The sequence below is a fragment of the Eurosta solidaginis genome, chromosome 5 (genome assembly GCF_040869045.1).
Source record: "Eurosta solidaginis isolate ZX-2024a chromosome 5, ASM4086904v1, whole genome shotgun sequence".
In the NCBI taxonomy this organism is placed as follows: domain Eukaryota; kingdom Metazoa; phylum Arthropoda; class Insecta; order Diptera; family Tephritidae; genus Eurosta; species Eurosta solidaginis.
In genome coordinates this window covers 108496804-108516934 of record NC_090323.1, presented here as the reverse complement: position 1 = coordinate 108516934, position 20131 = coordinate 108496804, and the positions used below count along the sequence as shown (strand labels likewise).

At 45.1% G+C, this 20131-nt stretch overlaps 1 protein-coding gene across 6 annotated transcripts in view; it reads left to right on the top strand.

Moving 5' to 3' along the window:
* Ltn1 (E3 ubiquitin-protein ligase listerin) overlaps positions 1-20131 on the top strand; it is a 1386601-nt gene that overhangs the window by 164941 nt on the left and 1201529 nt on the right. For all 6 annotated transcript variants that reach the window (XR_010953911.1, XM_067791508.1, XM_067791509.1 and 3 more), the window contains exons 4-5: positions 808-1765; positions 1816-2811. Coding sequence is in view for 5 of the 6 variants with exons in the window: in XM_067791508.1 (XP_067647609.1) it covers positions 808-1765; positions 1816-2811 (1954 nt within the window). In the remaining variant the exon portion in view is untranslated. The remainder of the gene's footprint in view (positions 1-807; positions 1766-1815; positions 2812-20131) is intronic.

The window sequence follows — 20131 nt, the reverse complement described above, 5'->3', positions numbered from 1 at the left end:
TGCTTCTCTGTTGTAGGCATCGAAGGTACCATTTCACAACTGTTCTGCTTAGCCCTAGTTGCACTGCATTTTTTAATCCATGTGGCTCCGTTCTGCTCATCTTTTCTCCTGCCTCTGTATTCCCCGAATTTTTTGTCCCTGGTTTTGGCCCCCTACTATTACTGCCTCGCTTTTCATTGAAGGATGAGCTACATTTGCTGTTTCGTGCGTTTTCCATTCTCCCGCCGTTCATTTTTCCCACTCGAACACTAGTGGGTCTACTTTGCTGGTCGTCGCATAAGGAATAGCTAAGCAACACCAAAACTTAGAAAAAAAGTTTTTCAATTAGAAAAAAGTTTTTCTACGAGGGTTCTCCTCTCGGCAGTCGTATGTAAAACACTTCGAGTGTATTTTTGCCATGAAAAACTTCTCAGTGAAAAAGCTGCCTTGTAGATGCCGTAAGGAGTAGGATTAAAACTATAGGTTCCCGTTCAGCCAATTTGTATGAATAATTAAAAGGGCGCAGGACGCAAATCGGAAGAGAAGGTCGGCATAAATCTACCCAAGTATTTATTTATATTGTAAGCCTTCCGTTAACGTACATATTTAATTGTGTTTGAACCGTGAAAAATGCAAAATTATTTATTAGCTCCAAGGGGTGTGATCGGAAGGAGTCCCCCATATCTTTCTGAAAGGTTGGTTGCAAATTTTCAAATCTCAGCAACCAAGCTTATTTTTCTCAAATTGACATCTCTTTTCTAGGATTTGCCGATATGTACATCTGTGTTATTCCATTCTTAAAAACATGTTTTATATTTTTACTTACAGGTATAATCATGTCGACCTTGAAACTATTAAAATCAAACTTAAATGTTTGTTCCAAAGTAATTTCTTTAATAACTTTCAAGTTATTTGTCCGAAAATGCTGACATTTTATTCCTCGCTCATGACTGCTTATTTCAGTGAAAGTGATTGGCATATGATTTTGGAGGAATATCTAACGGACTTAAAATCTGTGTTTTGCTGCGAAACTCTTAATTCTAAAGTATATGATTATAAAGCTATCTTCAATGCATATTTTGATTGCTGGAGGTTTATATTAAACAAATATAGTGATGGGAACACAAAGCAAAACCCAACATATTTATTGGAACTCGTACACACAACTATAATTGATCCCATTAAATGGTTAATATCAGCGAATAAGAAAGAGGCATCTAAAATTTATTTTGACGCAACCATTCAAATGATATTGGAGTGGAAAAATAATATGCGAGTTGGGCGCAAGGAAATGTTTTACAAACAGCTTTTAAAAAATTTTTGGGAATCCATATTTGATTTGCTTACAAAACAAATGCACGATACGGAACGTTTGCCGGATGAAGTTATTGAACTTATCAAATGCTTGGTACTACTAAATCGTGGAATCGTTGTTGGAAATTCGGTTTCTAATCAGCCTTGTGATATAACTGACAGTGCCAATGAGGAAAGAATGAAGCAGATTGTTTTACAATTCTCACGATGCTGTTTAAATAAGATTGCCGATGGTAAAAGTCAAAATTGTATAAAGCACATACATTCATATATGGACATATTCGCTGAACCTGGTTTCTATAAAACTATGACAAACCACTCCGACTTAAAGCTGTCAATTAAAATTTTTGTAGACCTGACTTCCTCACTGGCTAAAGAGTTTTACTTTGATATGACCGAAATAATTTTCAAATTACTACATTTTGTTAATCATGATGAAGAATATGAATTTATCAAGACTAATCTGTTTTCTGTAAGTACGATTTTCAATTTTCCAGCATTTAATAATTGCTTTAATTTTAGGTACAACCTCTAGATATGCAAATTTTAATACTGGAAAACTTATTGTCTAATGCGTTAATAAGCGGAAAGCAAAAAAAAATATTACTGTCCGGGCCTGAGGCTACGATCTTTATAAGAAATATTACCAAACAATCATTACTGAAAGGATCAATCACTACAAGTGCTTGGTTTGAACGGTTATTTGTACAAGACGAAGATGGCAATTTTTTTGTGGAAGAAGCTACAGTTGATGCTTTGTTAAATGACTTGTGCGAACCTCTTCAAAAAGAAACAATTGGCGAACTGAACGACTTATGCGGGACGGTTCTTTCCCAAGTATTGCCTTTTATTTTCAATCAAAAAAAATTATTTCATAAAACCAAAGCCAAAATGATATCAACGATTTTTCAAGTATTAATGGCAAATATAACTAATAATTTTCTGACAGAATGTACATTTCTTAAGCTTTCATCGTGCTGGACAAATGTGTTGTCCAATGAAAATATCTCCACTGAAGAAACAACATTATATTGCACCAATTTGGTTAAGCATATGTTGGAAAATAAAACATTGACTATACCTATGGTCCGTAAATGCGCAGATGTTATCATGCGATACATAATGGGTGCTGTCAAAAACAGTTCCAAGACTGAATTTGGTTCAACAGAACTCAATAACTTAATCGTCAGCTTTCTATCGTCAAGCGATCTATCACCACTTTTGGAACAGTTGTATGAATATTGTTTGGTGCTCGAAGTTATTAGTGGCATGGTGTCTACTAAGAAACAGTTCAATTACAAATATTTATTAGACTATGAGTTGGACACAATTTTTCAACGATCACTCCTTAATCTTTTCATAATTAAACAACTAAATGATTCAGACGAATTGAATGCATTGAAGGACAGCTTGTCGACTAACGAATTAAATATATTTAATAGTAATATTTGCATAGAGCTGCAGAAATGTATGGCTGTGTTATCTGCAGGAGAAAGCGTACTAAAAATCAAGGAAAAGGTATGTATATGTGAAATTTCAAACTTGAAAATGTGGAAGGTTATGTTGCACTGGCTGGTCAATAAAGACTTCACGTGCTCAACCGTTACTTCCTGCAGCTAGCTTTCCTACACCTGCCAATACCGGCGAGGACCTTATTAGCGTGTTATGCCAGAAGCCAGTGTCCAGTTAGTATGCCCATCGTAAGCCCTAACTTTTTTCCTCTTCAGAAATATGAGCCACTTTGTGTAATATCGTAGGCTTTTCACAAGATCTTAGACATTTTGCAGCCCGCGCTTTTGTCCACGCCTTTCCTGCTTGATGGATCATATGCAATTTCTGTATCTTTCGATTTCTCGATTCAGCGAGTGTTGCACCCTCCCTTGACAACTCAGCGGCCTTTTCATTTCATTCTATTCCTTTATGACCGAGAACCCAGTATAGATTAATGGGCCGGCATGAGCGAAGTTTTTCCAATTCTTCTTTGCATTCCAGAACAGTTCTTGTTGTTGTTGTTGTAGTTGTAGCAATGCTCGCCCCACCTAATAGCCGCGACCGATCACAAATTGTCATCAATATCCTCTAACGGGAGTCCAAGGAAACTTGCCGTTTCAACAGGGGTGGACCATAAGGAAAGGGGTGTTAGAGGCGTTGGTTCCACATTACAATTAAAGAGATGGTTGGTGTCATGTGGGGACACATTGCAAGCGGGGCATACATTTTGTATGTCGGGGTTGATTCTGGATAGGTAAGAGTTTAACCTGTTACAGTATCCAGAACGAAGTTGAGCAAGAGTGACACGCGTTTCCCTGGGGAGTATGCGTTCCTCTTCTGCGAGTTCTGGATATTTTTCTTCAAGTACTGAATTCACCGGGCAATTCCCGACATAAAGGTCCGACGCCTGTCTATGGAGTTCACCAGGACCTGCTTGTGTTTTTTCGCTTCATACGGCTGGGTTCTCAGGTGCCGTATTTCCTCAAAATGCTCACGGAGATGACTCCTTAGGCCCCTAGGCGGTGCTGGTTCGTCAATCAGATGTCTGTTGGGATGCCCAGGTTTCTGGGTATTCAACAGAAACTGTTTGGTCAGCATCTCATTTCTCTCCCTGATGGGGAGTATTCCCGCCTCATTATGCAGATGGTGTTCTGGGGACATAAGAAGACAGCCCGTGGCGATTCTGAGAGCAGTATTTTGGCAGGCCTGTAGTTTCTTCCAGTGGGTGGTTTTTAGGCTTGGCGACCATATGGGTGACGCGTAGCACGTAATCGGCTGGCTAATTGCTTTGTATGTGGTCAAGAGCGTTTCTTTATCTTTTCCCCAGGTACTGCCAGCAAGGGATTTGAGGATTTTATTACGGCTCTGAATTATTGGAACAATTGCGGTTGCGTGCGCACCAAAATGTAGATCCTGATCAAACGTCACACCCAAGATTTTGGGGTGTAGGACAGTCGGTAGCGTAGTGCCATCGACGTGGATGTTCAATATGGTCGACATTTGGGGCGTCCATGTTGTAAATCAGGTCGCGGAAGATTTAGTCGGTGACAATGCCAGGTTTCGCGAGGCGAAAAAACTGGAGAGATCAGGGAGATAGCCGTTTATTTTATTGCATAGCTCATCGATCTCTGGGCCTGGGCCTGTGGCCATTATTGTGCAGTCATCGGCGCAGGAAACGATTGTGACTCCTTCCGGTGGTGAAGGTAGCTTAGATATGTAGAAATTAAACAAAAGCGGGGATAGGACACCACCCTGTGGCACCCCTTGTTTAATTCTCCTTTGTTTTGATGTTTCGTTTCTGAATTGCACCGATGCCTGCCGACCACCCAGATAATTTGCGGTCCACCTTTTAAGACATGGGGGAAGGGTAGACTCTTCCAGGTCTTGCAGTAACGAGCCATGGTTGACCGTATCAAAAGCTTTTGATAGGTCTAACGCTACGAGTACTGTTCTATGGTGGGGATATTGATTCAAACCGCAATTTATCTGGGTGCTAATGACATTTAGCGCGGAGGTAGTGCTATGGAGTTTTCTGAAGCCATGCTGATGAGGGGCTAGCTGCAAATGTGCTTGGAAATAAGGGAGCAAAATGGCTTCAAGCGTCATTGCCACTGGCGATAGGAGAGATATCGGACGATATGACTCATCTACGTTAGCTGGTTTCCCAGGCTTTAGTAGCGGGACCACCTTGGCCATTTTCCATTTCTCGGGTATGACAAAGGTGGAAAGAGACAGGTTGAAGACATGCGCTAAATATTTGAAACCCTCTTTCCCTAGGTTTTTAAGCATCGGCATGGCTATGCCGTCTGGGCCCACTGCTTTGGATGGTTTAGCGCGACCAATGACGTCCTCAACCTCTCTAGCGGTGATGGTAATTGGTGACGCGCTGAGTTTGTGTTTATGTGCGTGTCTATTAGCTCTCCGTCTATCTTTGTCGACCGTAGGATGCATTATATATTGGCGGCAGAAAGCGCTCGCGCATTTTTTCGCATCCGACAGCACCTTATCACCAAAGGCGATAGAAACTTTGTCTTTGTGCTTAGTCGGATTCGATAGGGACTTTACGGTGGACCAAAGTTTACCTACACCGGTAGAGAGGTTACAACCTCTTAGGTGCTCTTCCCATTTCGCCCGCTTGTGTTCGTCCACAAGCAATCTGAAGCGTTGGTTTATATCCCTTATTTGGGGGTCGCCTGAATCAAGCTGTCTTATAAGGTCGCGTTCCCTCGCTAAGCTCGCGGCCTCCGCCGGGAAGTGGGGCCGGATTTCGGGAATTCTCCCGGCGGGAATGAAATGTGCCGAGGCGGATTCAATGACCTTACGGAAGGCACGCTCCCCTTGGCGGGCATCAGTCGGGATATGGAGGGCAGCAAAGCTGCTGTCTGTTGCAGATTTATATTCTTCCCACTTTCCTTTTTTGAAGTTTATGAAAATGCGTTTTTCGGTGACGATGAAGTCGGCGGTACGCTCGAACGAAATAAGTATGGGCAGGTGGTCGGATGCCAATGTTACCATCGGCTGCCAGTTGACGCAGTTTACGAGTTCTGCGCTCACGATTGAGATATCTGGCGAGCTATGACAGCTTCCTACCATACGTGTGGGGGCGTCTCCGTTTATTGTGCAGAACGTCGTTTCGTCTATTTGATCCGCCAACATCTCACCCCTACTGTCCGCCCGCAAGTTTGAATGCCATAGGTCGTGATGGGCATTGAAATCGCCTAAGATAATGCGATTGTTGCCAGTGAGTAAGGCCTCGATATTAGGGCGGTATCCACTGGGGCAACAGGTGAAAGGAGGGATGTAGATGTTGATGATTTCTAGATTTGCATCGCCTGACCGGACAGATAGGCCTTGACGTTCTAAGACATTGTCCCTGCGGTCGATGCCAGGATCAAATATATAATATTGCACAGAGTGGTGTATAATAAACGCGAGGCCGCCTCCATTTCCGCTCTCGCGGTCTTTTCTGTGGACATTATAACCAGAGCAGGTCTGCAATGCAGATCTTGCTGTGAGTTTAGTCTCTTGAATCGCAGCAATGCGGATGTTGTGCCGCTTCATGAAATCGACTATCTCCGTAATCTTCCCAGTTAGTCCATTACAGTTGAACTGCAGAATTCTGAAGTGCATGAGGGGTGACGCCGCCACTCTAGGGGTAAGTGACGGGTGACTACGCCTAGGTTGTGGAAGGCCAGGACGCAATTGCTGTTGAGGTCTTGGGACTGGGCGCTCTTGGGCAAGCATTGGGGTACCCGGATGATTTGGGTTTGCGACCTGGCAACATGGCGCGATGAAACCCGTCGAGGGGTTGCCGTCGCGGAGACCAGAACATCTAGGAAAGTGGCACCACCCAAGGCAGGAGCTGCATTGAGCGGATGTCGCAAACCTATATATTCTGTGCTGGCAGACGGTGCAAACGGAGGCAGGGACTAAGAGTCTGTTTCCCTGACCTGCACGATTGCTGCCAGAAAAGAGGGGGGAAGAAGAAAACGGGGCAGGGGCTGATGCTCAGCATTGCTACCAGCTCTACTACGAAGGTAGTAGTTATGAGTGGTATCAGCTGTTTGAGTTGTTGGCGCCGTGGGGTGCGAGCAGCAGCGGGTACTTGTTGTGGCTTGCTGAGCAGCGAAGCTGCTGGAAGGTAATGGGGATACGCTTAGGCGTAGACTACGGGACGCACTTGGGCGTGAGCAGCAAGGAGCCACAAAATATTTATAAAAGTTACGTGGACGTCGGGTTTTGGGATCAAGCCCAGAACAACCTGTCCGATGCAACCATCCCTTGCACGAGACACACTGAACAGAGTATGACCGTCCTAAAAATATTCTTTTCTGGCAAATGCAGCAAAACCATTTCTCAGGACCGAGGTCAGGAGACGGACCCGGATTGGGTTCGATACCTTCCCGGAGTAAGAGAATATGTAGCAGTCCTGCTGCAAGGAGCTGCTGGGAGGATGACAATTTGTGGGAGGGACGAAACAAATTAAATGGGGTCACACTGAAATGACAGTCCTTGGTCGGGAAAAATCCCGAGTCGATCCGGTACATAGAACCGACTGCCTTGGGAAGCGCAGAACAGTTCTTAATGAAGGACTGTGTGAGATTATTTCCTTAATCGCCGTCTGATTATCAATATATATATTGAAGCGCATGCAGCTTAAGCACACTTCGTCCAGAATTTCTGTTGCTTTCTTCACGGCTATAATATCTGCCTGAAAGACGCTGCAGTAATCTGGCTGCCTGTCAGATCTACTTATATATGGGTCGACGCAGTAAACAGTATGCTCTGCCATTTCTACACCCCGGCACCAACCCTCCGGCTCAATTGTGACCCCAACATCTTTTTCTAAGCTCAGATCATGACTTAGCAATCATGGCCTACGGCCGATGCTGTCGATCGGAAAATTGCTTCCTTTGCCGAGTGCCTGTCTTCGTCGTCATCATAATGTTTTATTATTTTTACCACGCATAGTGGATGGACAACATATATTTTTACACATGAAAATTGTATATAAAAGCTGGAATTTGGAATTTAATGTTAAATGTTTTGTAACAGTGACAGTGAAAATAGTGTGTTAAGTTATTGTTATTCACCTGAAAATAATGTTCAAGAAACAAGTGAAGATGAATCGCGAACCAGTGGTAATCGACGATGTGTCGCCGGTATTGACAGAAAACGAGGAGGAAGCGATATTAGAACAAATTGTAACGAAGCTTTTCCTTGCCCCGGTACTTCTTCAGTAACTGCTGGGGTATACTCGCCGTGTCCAAGGTTCGTTTACAATGAATTTGTATTTCGGGGCACCTTGCAAATCGTTTTCATATAAATTCACTTTATTGGTAAATTCCCTAAAACTATAATATAAAATGTATAAAATGTGTATCTATAATTCACTTAATTTCATTGCTTGCTTTATAATTCGTGATGGGCTAGCGGTCCCTCGTGTCCCGTTAGGAACGTTCTGTTAGGGCGCCGTACTGGTCGCCGTCTAGGTATGTGTGAATGTGTCTCGGTGACGCCTTGCGCCGGCGTGTTCCTATTATGGTTAGTGGCAGTGCTAAGCCTGCTGCGGCCAGCGTCGTATGCCTGCGTATCTCTGCTGCGGCCAACGTCGTATGTACGCGTAGTTCTGCTGCTGCCAACGTCGTGCGTATTCGTAGCTCTGCCAGCGTCGTATTTATGGGTGGCTCTGCTGCCAACGTCGTGTGTATGCGTGACTCTGCTGTGGCCAACGTCGTATATCTGCGTAGCTCTGCTGCGGCCAACGTCGTATGTAAGCGTGACTCTGCTGTGGCCAACGTCGTGTGTATGCGCAACACTGCTGTCGCCGTGTGTATGCGTGACTCTGCCGCCGAGGCTTATGGGGGTGGCGCGCGGGCTCGTGACGTTGTGGGCCTTCGCTTAGCGGGGAGCGAGCGTAGTTTAAGGCGTTGTAGAGCGGTCAAAACCAGCTTACCCACAATCCTCAACCCACGGCTCTCTCCTATGACGGGAACTGTCTTGCGATGGTCAAAACCGATACGCCTTTCAGATGCCCTTCAATTGCTGCTCAGGTGACAGTCGCAACTTTGCGCCCCGTTAGGTGAGATCCGTTAGCCTCGGTACAGTCACGTTGTTGCGTTTCACCTCGACTCCTACTGCGGTTGCCGACGTACTTCTGCCGCGGATGACGTTTGGCTGAGCGCGGGATCACGATGCTGTGGCGGGCGTTTGCTTGCGAGGGAGCAAGCGTGATCTAAAGCGTTGTAGAGCGGTCAAAACCTGCTTACCCACAATCTTCAGTCCACGACTTTCTCCTATGAAACGCACTGGCTTGCAATGGTCAAAACCGATATGCCTTCCAGAGCGCTCCAATAGTAGCTCCGGTCGCAACCACAACCGCGTGCTGACTGACTCCTGTCTTCTCGTGTTGCCCTTTTTATAGCCAATGCTCTTGATGTTGCTAGCATAGTTCGTTGCGTTGCCATGGTTACGGTGTTGCTGTGGCGTGTTGCGGCAACTTGTTGCGCTAGTGATGTTTCTGACACTTGTTTGTGTCCCGTGTTTTGTTGGCAATGTTGCTAATCGTGTTTTTATGATGTTTCAGAGACTTGTTTGTGTCTCGTGTTGTCTGTAGTACTGCTCCTGTGTTATGGGGCGGTGGTTTTGTGTGGGCCAAATTAATGGATTATATTTGGTCCTCACACTCCCCCCCCCCCCCCCCCCCCCCCCCCCCCCCCACTTCGGCGATTTAAACCCCCGTGTCTGCTACTTGAATCGTTACCTTCCTTCTGTTCATCGTGATTTTGTACCTATCGGTTCGGAATTTCACCCGGGGGTTGCCAGTATGATGCGCTTACCAAACAGGTCCGTATTCCTCAGCCATCGGTGTATGCGCCGATGGTTTTCATCCTCCCCTTATCCTTCTGGGTGAATTTCCAAATTACGAATGGGCTTAATGTTGTACCCTGTTGCCCGTACATGATCTCCAGTTCCTTCGCCCACGCGTCGATTACCGTGTCGGTGAGCCAGCGGCTTCCCTCGAGGGAACGGAAATCGGTCGCGTAGAGTGCGATACCTCGTGGTCCCAGTGGGAAACTTATCTCCGGCCCTTCCTTCTCCTGCGCTAAGAGCTCATCGTCCGATGATAGCTCGATCGTGTTGGCCTGTTTTATTGGGCTATGTGGCCGGTTGGCATTGCCCTTGCCAATTGTGGCGGCCTGGTCTACCCGTACCCTTCCCAGGATGTTGGTTGTTGTCGGTGGTCCGGTTGTTGGCATGTCGGCCTCGACCGAGGCAACCTCCCGTACTGCTGCGAGTGTGGCGTTCGCAAACGAAGCAATTGCGCGTCTGGCTATGGATCCGGCGATAGCTGTGTTCGCCGTGACTATGCGTGCTGTCTGCGCGTACGAGACGGAAGCGCGTCGGGCGTTTGCTACGATGGTGGCTGCGTTTGCCGCAGCTATACGAACGGCGTATACGGCTGCCTTGGGATCACTGTCGGCGTCCTGAGCGGTTGCGCGTGCTGCGGGGCGCATATCGTCGGCGGTGGCGTTCGGGGCGTCTGCGTGTGCCTGCATACCGGCGGCGCTGTGGTAGGCAGCGATCGCTGCTCGGTCTTGTTCCGTAGTACGCGTGCCGTTGGCGTCGGTGTTCGCAGCATTTGGTGGTGTAATGGTGCGTGCGACGTCAACGTACGTATTTGCGCGAGTAGTTGCACGCATGTTGTTGACGTCGCCGCCTGTAGTTTTCAGTGGTGTGATGTTGCGTGTGACGTCAGCGTACGAGTTTGCGTGCGTAGGTCCACGCGCGTTGCTGACGTCGGCGCCAGTAGCTCCTTCCAGCAGCAGGACCCTAGGGCGTTTTGCTTCCTCCTCCTCGTAGCGCTGGCGCATACGCTTGGCGCTGTTGGATAATTTGGCGTTATAACCTTCCATTGTAGATTGTTGGTTTGTCAAGAAATTCGTAGCAAAAGAACGTGTTGTCACCTCGGTGGTGTGCGATAGAATGACCGGTGCTTGCTTATCCTCCCATCCTTGACATTAATTACTATATGTTTGTTTTCCCCTGAATTTATTTTAATTTCGATTGTGTTTATTATTTCCTGGTTTCGTGGTCTCTCCGGTCTCCGATGAATGGTATGCCTTTAGTTCGGCAATGCTTGCCGTCTTCTCCTTCCCGCTATCTATTTTCCTTAGTTTGACAATTACTGGGGAGACATACCCCAGGATTTGGTAAGGGCCATCATACTTGGGTGCCAATTTCGCTGCAAATCCCTCCGCAGCCTTTGACAAGTGGTGCTCCTTGGCAAGGACCAACTCGCCGGTCCATTTTCTCCGCCGTAGGTTGTAAAGACGTGCTTGATCTACTGCTGCCCGCTTCATATTCTGCCTCACTATTCTGAAGGCCTCCTGCATTCTGTTGGATTTCTCCTCGGCCGTAGCGAGCTGCACCCGTCCCAACGTTGACTTCATCGAATAGGGCTCCTGGCAGTCGTGGCTCTTGTCCTTGCACGAGGAAAGTTGGGCTGTAGCCTGTAGAAGCGTTGACACTACTATTTATCGCTAGCCCAATTTCCGGGAGGAGGTCGTCCCATCGCTTATGTTTTGAGTTGGTGAGCTGCGCTATGATCCGTTTGATGGTCCTGTTTGCTCGTTCTGTTGGGTTTTCTTGGGGAGTATAGGGTGCGGTGTATTGTTGTCGTACGCCAACTTCCTTAAGGTAGCGCCGCCAGAGCGTGCTACAGAACTGTGCGCCGTTGTCGGATATGAGTACTTTGGGGACGCCAAACCTTGCGAGTATCCGTTCCCTGAAAGCTCGGCGAAGGCCGTCTGCGGTAGCACGCCTCATGGGGATCAATTCCACCCACTTGCTGAATCGGTCGAAAAATACCAGTAACATGGTGTTTCCGTGTGTAGACCGTGGTAGGGGTCCAACGAAGTCGACGCAGAACGTGGCAAATGGTTCCTGGGCTACCTGTGAGAGCATCTTTCCGGCTGGCTTTTGTTGTGTTTCCTTGTATTTCTGGCAGGATTCGCATTGACGTACATACCGGCTGATGTCACGGAACATACCGGGCCAATAATATCGGTTGGCGACTCGTGCTACTGTCCGGCGGATACCCATGTGTCCAACGAAGTCGACGCAGAACGTGGCAAATGGTTCCTGGGCTACCTGTGAGAGCATCTTTCCGGCTGGCTTTTGTTGTGTTTCCTTGTATTTCTGGCAGGATTCGCATTGACGTACATACCGGCTGATGTCACGGAACATACCGGGCCAATAATATCGGTTGGCGACTCGTGCTACTGTCCGGCGGATACCCATGTGCCCCGCGCTTGGTATGTCATGATTTTCCTGTAACACTCGCTGTCTGAGTGGTGTGGGCCCACACAATTTCCATGGTACCGCCTCTTCGTCGTGTGACCGGCAGGGAATATGGCGGTATAAGTGTCCATCCTGTATCGTATAGTCGGCGTATTTCTCCGGGTTGGTGCGTACCTCGCTGAACCGCTTGTGCCACCACTTGCATTGTGGTTCCGTCGTCGTGGTAAATCGTAATGCTTCCAGCGGCTGTCGAGATAGAGCGTCCGCCACCAGGTTGAGCTTTCCCTTACGATGTCGAAGGTGTGCTGCTGTAGTTCTAAGGCCCATCGCGGTATGCGGCCAGAAGGGCTCTCAATGGAATTTAGCCACCTTAGTGACATGTGGTCGGTTATTACTTTAAATTTGTAGCCTTCCAAGTATGGCCTCATCTTACGGATTCCCCAAACGATGGCCAGACACTCCTTTTCGGTGGGTGAATAGTTGGCCTCTGCCTGGTTGAGCTTCCGGCCGGCGTAAGCGATCACTCGCTCGCCCTCTTCTAACTCCTGTGTCAGCACTGCCCCCAGGCCGTAGTTACTCGCGTCCGTCTGCAGGGTGAACGTTTTCGTGAAATCCGGGCATGAAAGTATGGGTGCTTCAGTGAGTTTCCGTTTGATGATGTCGAAGGCTTCTTGCTGCTCGGTTCCCCATCTCCAATGCTTGCCTTTCTTTAACAGGGCGGTGAGTGGCTGGCTTATAGTGGCGAAATCGGGCACGAAACGGCGGTACCACGAGGCTATTCCTAGGTATTGGCGTACTTCTTTCGCGCTGGTCGGTGGCTTCAGTTCCTGAATAGCGGCAACCTTTTCTGGGTCCGTGTGGATCCCTTTATCGCTGACCACGTGGCCCAGGTACTTGAGTTCTTTCCTAAAGAAATCACACTTCTCTGGATTGAGTCTGAGGTTGGCGCGCTGTAGTCGTAACATCACCTCTCTTAAATTTCGGATGTGTTCCTCTAAAGTTGTGCCTATGACGATAATATCATCCAGGTACGCAAAAGCATGGGGCTCCATTTCTGGCCCAATGACCTGGTCGAGCGCCCTCTGGAACGTTGCGGGTGCCGAGTGCAAACCAAAGGGCATGACACGCCACTGGAACAGGCCGCGTCCGGGTACCGTGAAAGCCGTGTAGGGGCGACTGTTTGATTTCAGCGGTATTTGCCAGTAGCCGTTCTTCAGGTCGAGGCTACTTATATACTTCGCTTGTCGTAGTTTGTCCAAGATGTGCTGTATCCTTGGCAGCGGGTATGCGTCGGGAATTGACTTGGCATTGAGCTGCCGGTAGTCCACGCAAAGCCTCCACTTACCGTTATTTTTCTTAGCTAACACGATCGGGGCGCTATGTGGGCTGCAGGATGGCTCGATGCATCCCTTCGCGAGGAGCTCGTCGATCTCGTTGTTAATTATGCTCTGCATCGCTGGATTGCGCGGGAAATACCGTTGCTTGATGGGACGGTCGTCAGTCAGGATGATCTTGTGTTCGGCTACCGTCGTCACTCCGCTCATGGCCTCGAACTTTTTGAGTTCTACTGCCAGAAATTCTCGTATGCGATCCCCCTCGCCTTCTATACCACTATGTTCATTGCTGGGTGTGTCGCCGTTAATTCCGTTCCTGACGTCGTACTTGCCGTTCCTCGCACTCGGTGGTGTTATACTCTGAATGGTCTCCGCCGTGGCTCCAGGAGGCGGTGTGTGCGGAGCAAGGGGTCTGGTTAGCACGAGATGTCCTCCTCCACATGATATGGCTGCTCCTAGGCTCCCCAACGTATCTAGGCCAAGTATAATGTCGTCGATTGTCCCGGACATCACATGTAGGACTGTGTGCAATGACGAATCTCCGAGGCGTACCTCTGTCCTTACGGCATCGAAAATCGTAGTGCTGACTCCGTTGGCCATTGTTATTTCGATGGCCACTCTTACCCTCTCCCCGCTTCCAGAACTCACCACGTGATTCGCGAGGGTGGCTGAAACGAAGCTCCTTGAGGCCCCTGTATCGATAACTGCCTCCGACGATACTGCTCCAATCTGAGCTGGGGTATATAGGCGACCGTGTTCCTGGCACATGACTACCGCTGATTCGGCGCTGGGTTCAGTGGGCTCACCGCGCCTTGTCCTTGGTGAAGCCCTCCGTCGTTTCCCTGACGTCGGCGGCAGCATTCAATCGTGCGTATATCGTTTCGACCGCACTCCCAACAAAAAATTTTCCGTGGGTTACGACATCTTGCATAGTGTCCTTCTTGGCCACACCTTCTACATACCCGGTTCGGATCGAAAACCCGAGTTTCTGGTGGTGAGTGGCGCTGTACCCTTGGTGGCTGCTGGTGGGATGATCGTTCCGACTGCGGTGATGAAGCTGTAGTTTTGTCACCAACGACGTGTCTCGCTATTTCGCGACATGATCCATCTGATGTCTGTCGGTAACCTTCGTGGATACCTTCATATTCCTCGGCGAGAGAGATGAGTTCTCCTAGGGTGTTGAAATCTCTTCGGCGAATGTAGAGTAAATAATCGGGGTGGCTATTGCGGAAAATTCTTTCCAGGCGTTGCTCGTTGCTGTATCCGGCGTGTCTCATCAAGCTTTGTATCCCTAGGACATAATCTTTATATCTTTCTAAGGATAAAAATTTTGTGTGTATTTCCGAGTCAACATTTGCTTTTAAAGCCATGGCTGCTATGCGTTTTCTGATTTCTCGGGTGGTGCCTGTCTGCTCAATGCCCAGCTCCTGTGTAATGGATATCAGCTGCTCCTTTGAAATATTGTCTAGCCACGTGGTGTCAATCTGGTCGGCCATTTTTCTGTTAGGTTTCTAGTCAGGAATGTTCCTTCTGACGTTGTACGATTTGCAGGGTGCCTGCTCGGGCGCCAATTGTAACGAAGCTTTTCCTTGCCCCGGTGCTTCTTCAGTAACTGCTGGGGTATACTCGCCGTGTCCTAGGTTCGTTTACAATGAATTTGTATTTCGGGCACCTTGCAAATCCTTTTCATATAAATTCACTTTATTGGTAAATTCCCTAAAACTAATATAAAATGTATAAAATGTGTATCTATAATTCACTTAATTTCATTGCTTGCTTTATAATTCGTGATGGGCTAGCGGTCCCTCGTGTCCCGTTAGGAACGTTCTGTTAGGGCGCCGTACTGGTCGCCGTCTAGGTATGTGTGAATGTGTCTCGGTGACGCCTTGCGCCGGCGTGTTCCTATTATGGTTAGTGGCAGTGCTAAGCCTGCTGCGGCCAGCGTCGTATGCCTGCGTATCTGCTGCGGCCAACGTCGTATGTACGCGTAGTTCTGCTGCTGCCAACGTCGTGCGTATCCGTGGCTCTGCCAGCGTCGTATTCATGGGTGGCTCTGCTGCCAACGTCGTGTGTATGCGTGACTCTGCTGTGGCCAACGTCGTATATCTGCGTAGCTCTGCTGTGGCCAACGTCGTATGTAAGCGTGACTCTGCTGTGGCCAACGTCGTGTGTATGCGTAACTGCTGGCGCCGTGTGTATGCGTGACTCTTCCGCCGAGGCTTATGGCGGTGGCGCGCGGGCTCGTGACGTTGTGGGCCTTCGCTTAGCGGGGAGCGAGCGTAGTTTAAGGCGTTATAGAGCGGTCAAAACCAGCTTACCCACAATCCTCAACCCACGGCTCTCCTATGGCGGGAACTGTCTTGCGATGGTCAAAACCGATACGCCTTTCAGATGCCCTTCAATTGCTGCTCAGGTGACAGTCGCAACTTTGCGCCCCGTTAGGTGAGATCCGTTAGCCTCTGTACAGTCACGTTGTTGCGTTTCACCTCGACTCACTCCTACTGCGGTTGCCGACGTACTTCTGCCGCGGATGACGTTTGGCTGAGCGCGGGATCACGATGCTGTGGAGGGCGTTTGCTTGCGAGGGAGCAAGCGTGATCTAAAGCGTTGTAGAGCGGTCAAAACCTGCTTACCCACAATCTTCAGTCCACGACTTTCTCCTATGAGACGCACTGGCTTGCAATGGTCAAAACCGATATGCCTTCCAGAGCGCTCCAATAGTAGCTCCGGTCGCAACCACAACCGCGTGCTAACTGACTCCTGTCTTCTCGTGTTGCCCTTTTTATAGCCAATGCTCTTGATGTTGCTAGCATAGTTCGTTGCGTTGCCATGGTTACGGTGTTGCTGTGGCGTGTTGCGGCAACTTGTTGCGCTAGTGATGTTTCTGACACTTGTTTGTGTCCCGTGTTGTGTTGGCAATGTTGCTAATCGTGTTTTTATGATGTTTCAGAGACTTGTTTGTGTCTCGTGTTGTCTGTAGTACTGCTCTTGTGTTATGGGGTGGTGGTTTTGTGTGGGCCAAATTAATGGATTATATTTGGTCCTCACAAGATGTCGAAAATAGACGAGGATCAAGTTCAATCTCTTCCCACTACTCAGATGGTGGAAGTGGCTCTGACCAAGGAGAAAAAAGGAAACGGAAATCAGACAATCAGGAAACAACGAAAAAAATGAAATTGGATATAGATGGGGAAATCAGGAAGGCATCGATTCTACTGGAGAATTCAGACAATATATCCCTTCTTTCTGTGCTGCTGGTGATATGGACGACGGAATTTCTGTTGGATATAAATTCGACATTGGAGATATTGATATCTCTATCTTTGGTGGAGAAAAGGTACGAGGCGAAGAGGTACCTGCACAATATAATGGAATCGATGGCTTTTGTTCAAAAGCAACTGCTGAACCAAAACAAAGAATTACGTAATACAAATTATTTATATAATATAAAAATATATATAAATTTTTTTTTTTAACAGACAAGTGTTCAATGAGGAGTTCAGTAAGTATCATCTTAAACAGCGAGTGGTACACGACGTACACGGATGCCCATATGACATTGGAGACATCCAATTGGATTAGAAACGAATATGCAGAACATTTTCAGGGGCCATCCGCATCATTTCGTACCACAGCAACCACATCCACGATTGCTCCTATTCAAACAATTCAAGCCGATGTTCCTTCTACAATTCCATTAGACAACAATTCATTAGAAATATGCTAGACGAATCGTTCCGAGTTGGCAGTTCACGATCCAACACTGGATTAATTTGTCAATCTATCTGCAGAAAGATTCCAGGCAGTACATCTATTATAACATCGCCGGGAGAACGTGGCTACCAAGTGGTGAAGCTCGATGTATTCGATTTTTCAAAGATATCGAAGAAACGGAAGACAGAATTGTCGAAAGAAGTGAATTATCGGCCGACTGTTATAATAAATTTACCTTTGGATCCGAACCACCAAATGATAATGAAACTACTGCTTTCAGCGATGAATCAACTCAAATTCCCGGTGTAAAAAGAGAGGAAAGGGAGACAGTGTAATAGAATTTTTAAAACAGCATCCAACTGTTCTAATCCATCATATACTAAATACTTCAATATGGTTATCAGTAGAATTGAAATTTTGGTATATAGATTCTAAATTAATAAAAAAAATGTTTAAAAATAATAAATAATGATGTTAACAATTTAAATTTTAAGGAAATATTCATGTATTTAAAAACAATTGAACCGCAAAATTTAATTTTTAATGTTCCAATTGGAAATTTATATAATTACTATTATACTATACCAGAATCAATAGAAATTTTAGAAGATTTATTAAAATATCAATTTAATAATAATGAAGAAGAAATTGTAATATTTTTAAGAAATCGTATAATAAATTAGATAAAAATATTCCAAAGAAAAATACCATGTTTATATTATCACCACCTAATGCAGGAGAACATTTCTTTTTTGATACATATATACTCTATTAATTATTTATACTTATACATTTATACTCTATTAATTTTAATAGATACTGTTCATTTCCTCTTATGGAATGTGTAAATAAAAGTCTCATTTTATGGAATGAACCACTATTAGAACCTTCAGCAACAGAAACTTTAAAAATGTTATTTGGTGGAGATAGAGTTGCTGCAAAAGTAAAATATGCAAATGATGCTGTAATAATGACAACTCCAATAATTGTATTATCAGATAATGATGTTTTTCCAAATGATTCTGCATTTAGATCTAGAATGTATACTTGCAAATGGAGACTGAAAAGTTATAAAAAAAGCCACATCCAATGTCAAGTTATTATTTATTAAATAAATATAAAATTATAAAGTAATTAAAAATTAAATTTTCCCATTTTATTTATTACTATATAATCTTCATCATCATCGTCTTCATATTCAATAAGTTTTGTAGATACTTTCCGTTAACATCATCAATTACTCCAAATAGTGTTTGTCCATCTGTATAGGCTCGATCATAATTTGCACAAAAGTTCGTTTCCAATGGCCAACTAACACTAAGCCCTTTACCAAAACATGATGAAATATTACACTTAATATCGATTGAACATTCAACTTTCCAATAACATGCACTATTCAAATACGTCTTTGAATTATCACCAGGTTTTAATTGAGGTGTAGCTATTATACCAACATGTAATTGAGGCTGTGCTTCATACCCAAAATCTCCATAAATTGGATATTATGTTCCATAAGATTCAATAGTACTTGCATATACGTCATTTATATTATTAATTACAATTGGAGTTGTTGATGTTTTACTTAAACTAATATCTCCACTTACTGGAACATTTGCACTTTTAAAAAATTGCAATACATGAATATGGGGTCGAGTTTTATTTGAATGCACTTTGTAAGTTTGGCGTGTATAAGGAACAAAATGTTCTTTTCCTCTCTTAATAAAACCCGTTTTAGGTTTGTATTCATAATGGGTAATTGGTGTTCCAATAGCTTGATTAATTAAAAATTGATGAACTTCTTCGTCCATTCGAATTGCTCCTTTATTGTGAATAATATAATCTTTATATACAGCTTCATCTGGATTTTTTTCTCTATTCCATTCATGTATAAAATATTGTTCAATTGGTTGAGGTACGCACAATGCATTAGATGGAATATGTTTATAATATTTTTCATATATTTCTTTCACATTCATATCTTTGACATCAGTAACTTTCATTGGATCAGTAATACAACATGTATATGAAACATTTTTACCATAACATTTCTTATTTAATCCTGTAGCAATTAATCCAATAGGAACATATTCAGAAGTTGCAGTGCCTGAAATGGTAGATCCAACATCAAAAGCAGTTCTAGTTCCTAATGGTGTAACAGAACATGTAACTTTTACAACTTCGGCTGTACTAGGTAACATATCAAATGCTGCTTCACTTAAATAAATTGGAACAAAATTAAGATCGCGGGTTCGAATCGAGCTCAAGGCCTAACAATAATTTTTTATCATTATTATTGTTATGATACATTTTTCTTAATTGAAAAAATTTTGAAATTAGAATAGAAGAAAGAAAAAATTTAGACAACTGCCAAAGCTCGTTGTATAGATCCATTTCGGAATTTAGCAGTTCCCGAAATGGATCTATACAACGAGCTTTGGCAGTTGTCTAAATTTTTTCTTTCTTCTATTCTAATTTAAAAATTTTTTCAATTAAGAAAAATGTATCATAACAATAATAATGATAAAAAATTATTGTTAGGCCTTGAGCTCGATTCGAACCCGCGATCTTAAAATCAGTAGGCCAATATAACAACAAAAATTGTTAATACATCCCAGAGCACGGGGAAAAAGTGTCAATAAAATATGACACTATGGCGGCATTGCCATCAAACAAGTCCAATTTTCACATCCATTCTGCAACAGATGTCGCAGTGTTGTGAATATCAATTGGCACGAACCAGAATAGAAGTAGGATTAATGAAGACAAACAAAAAACCGCTGTGATGGCTGAATGGTTATAGCAGCGGCGCCTAAACGTTGCCGATGAGGGAATTTAGCAGTTCCCGAAATGGATCTATACAACGAGCTTTGGCAGTTGTCTAAATTTTTTCTTTCTTCTATTCTAATTTAAAAATTTTTTCAATTAAGAAAAATGTATCATAACAATAATAATGATAAAAAATTATTGTTAGGCCTTGAGCTCGATTCGAACCCGCG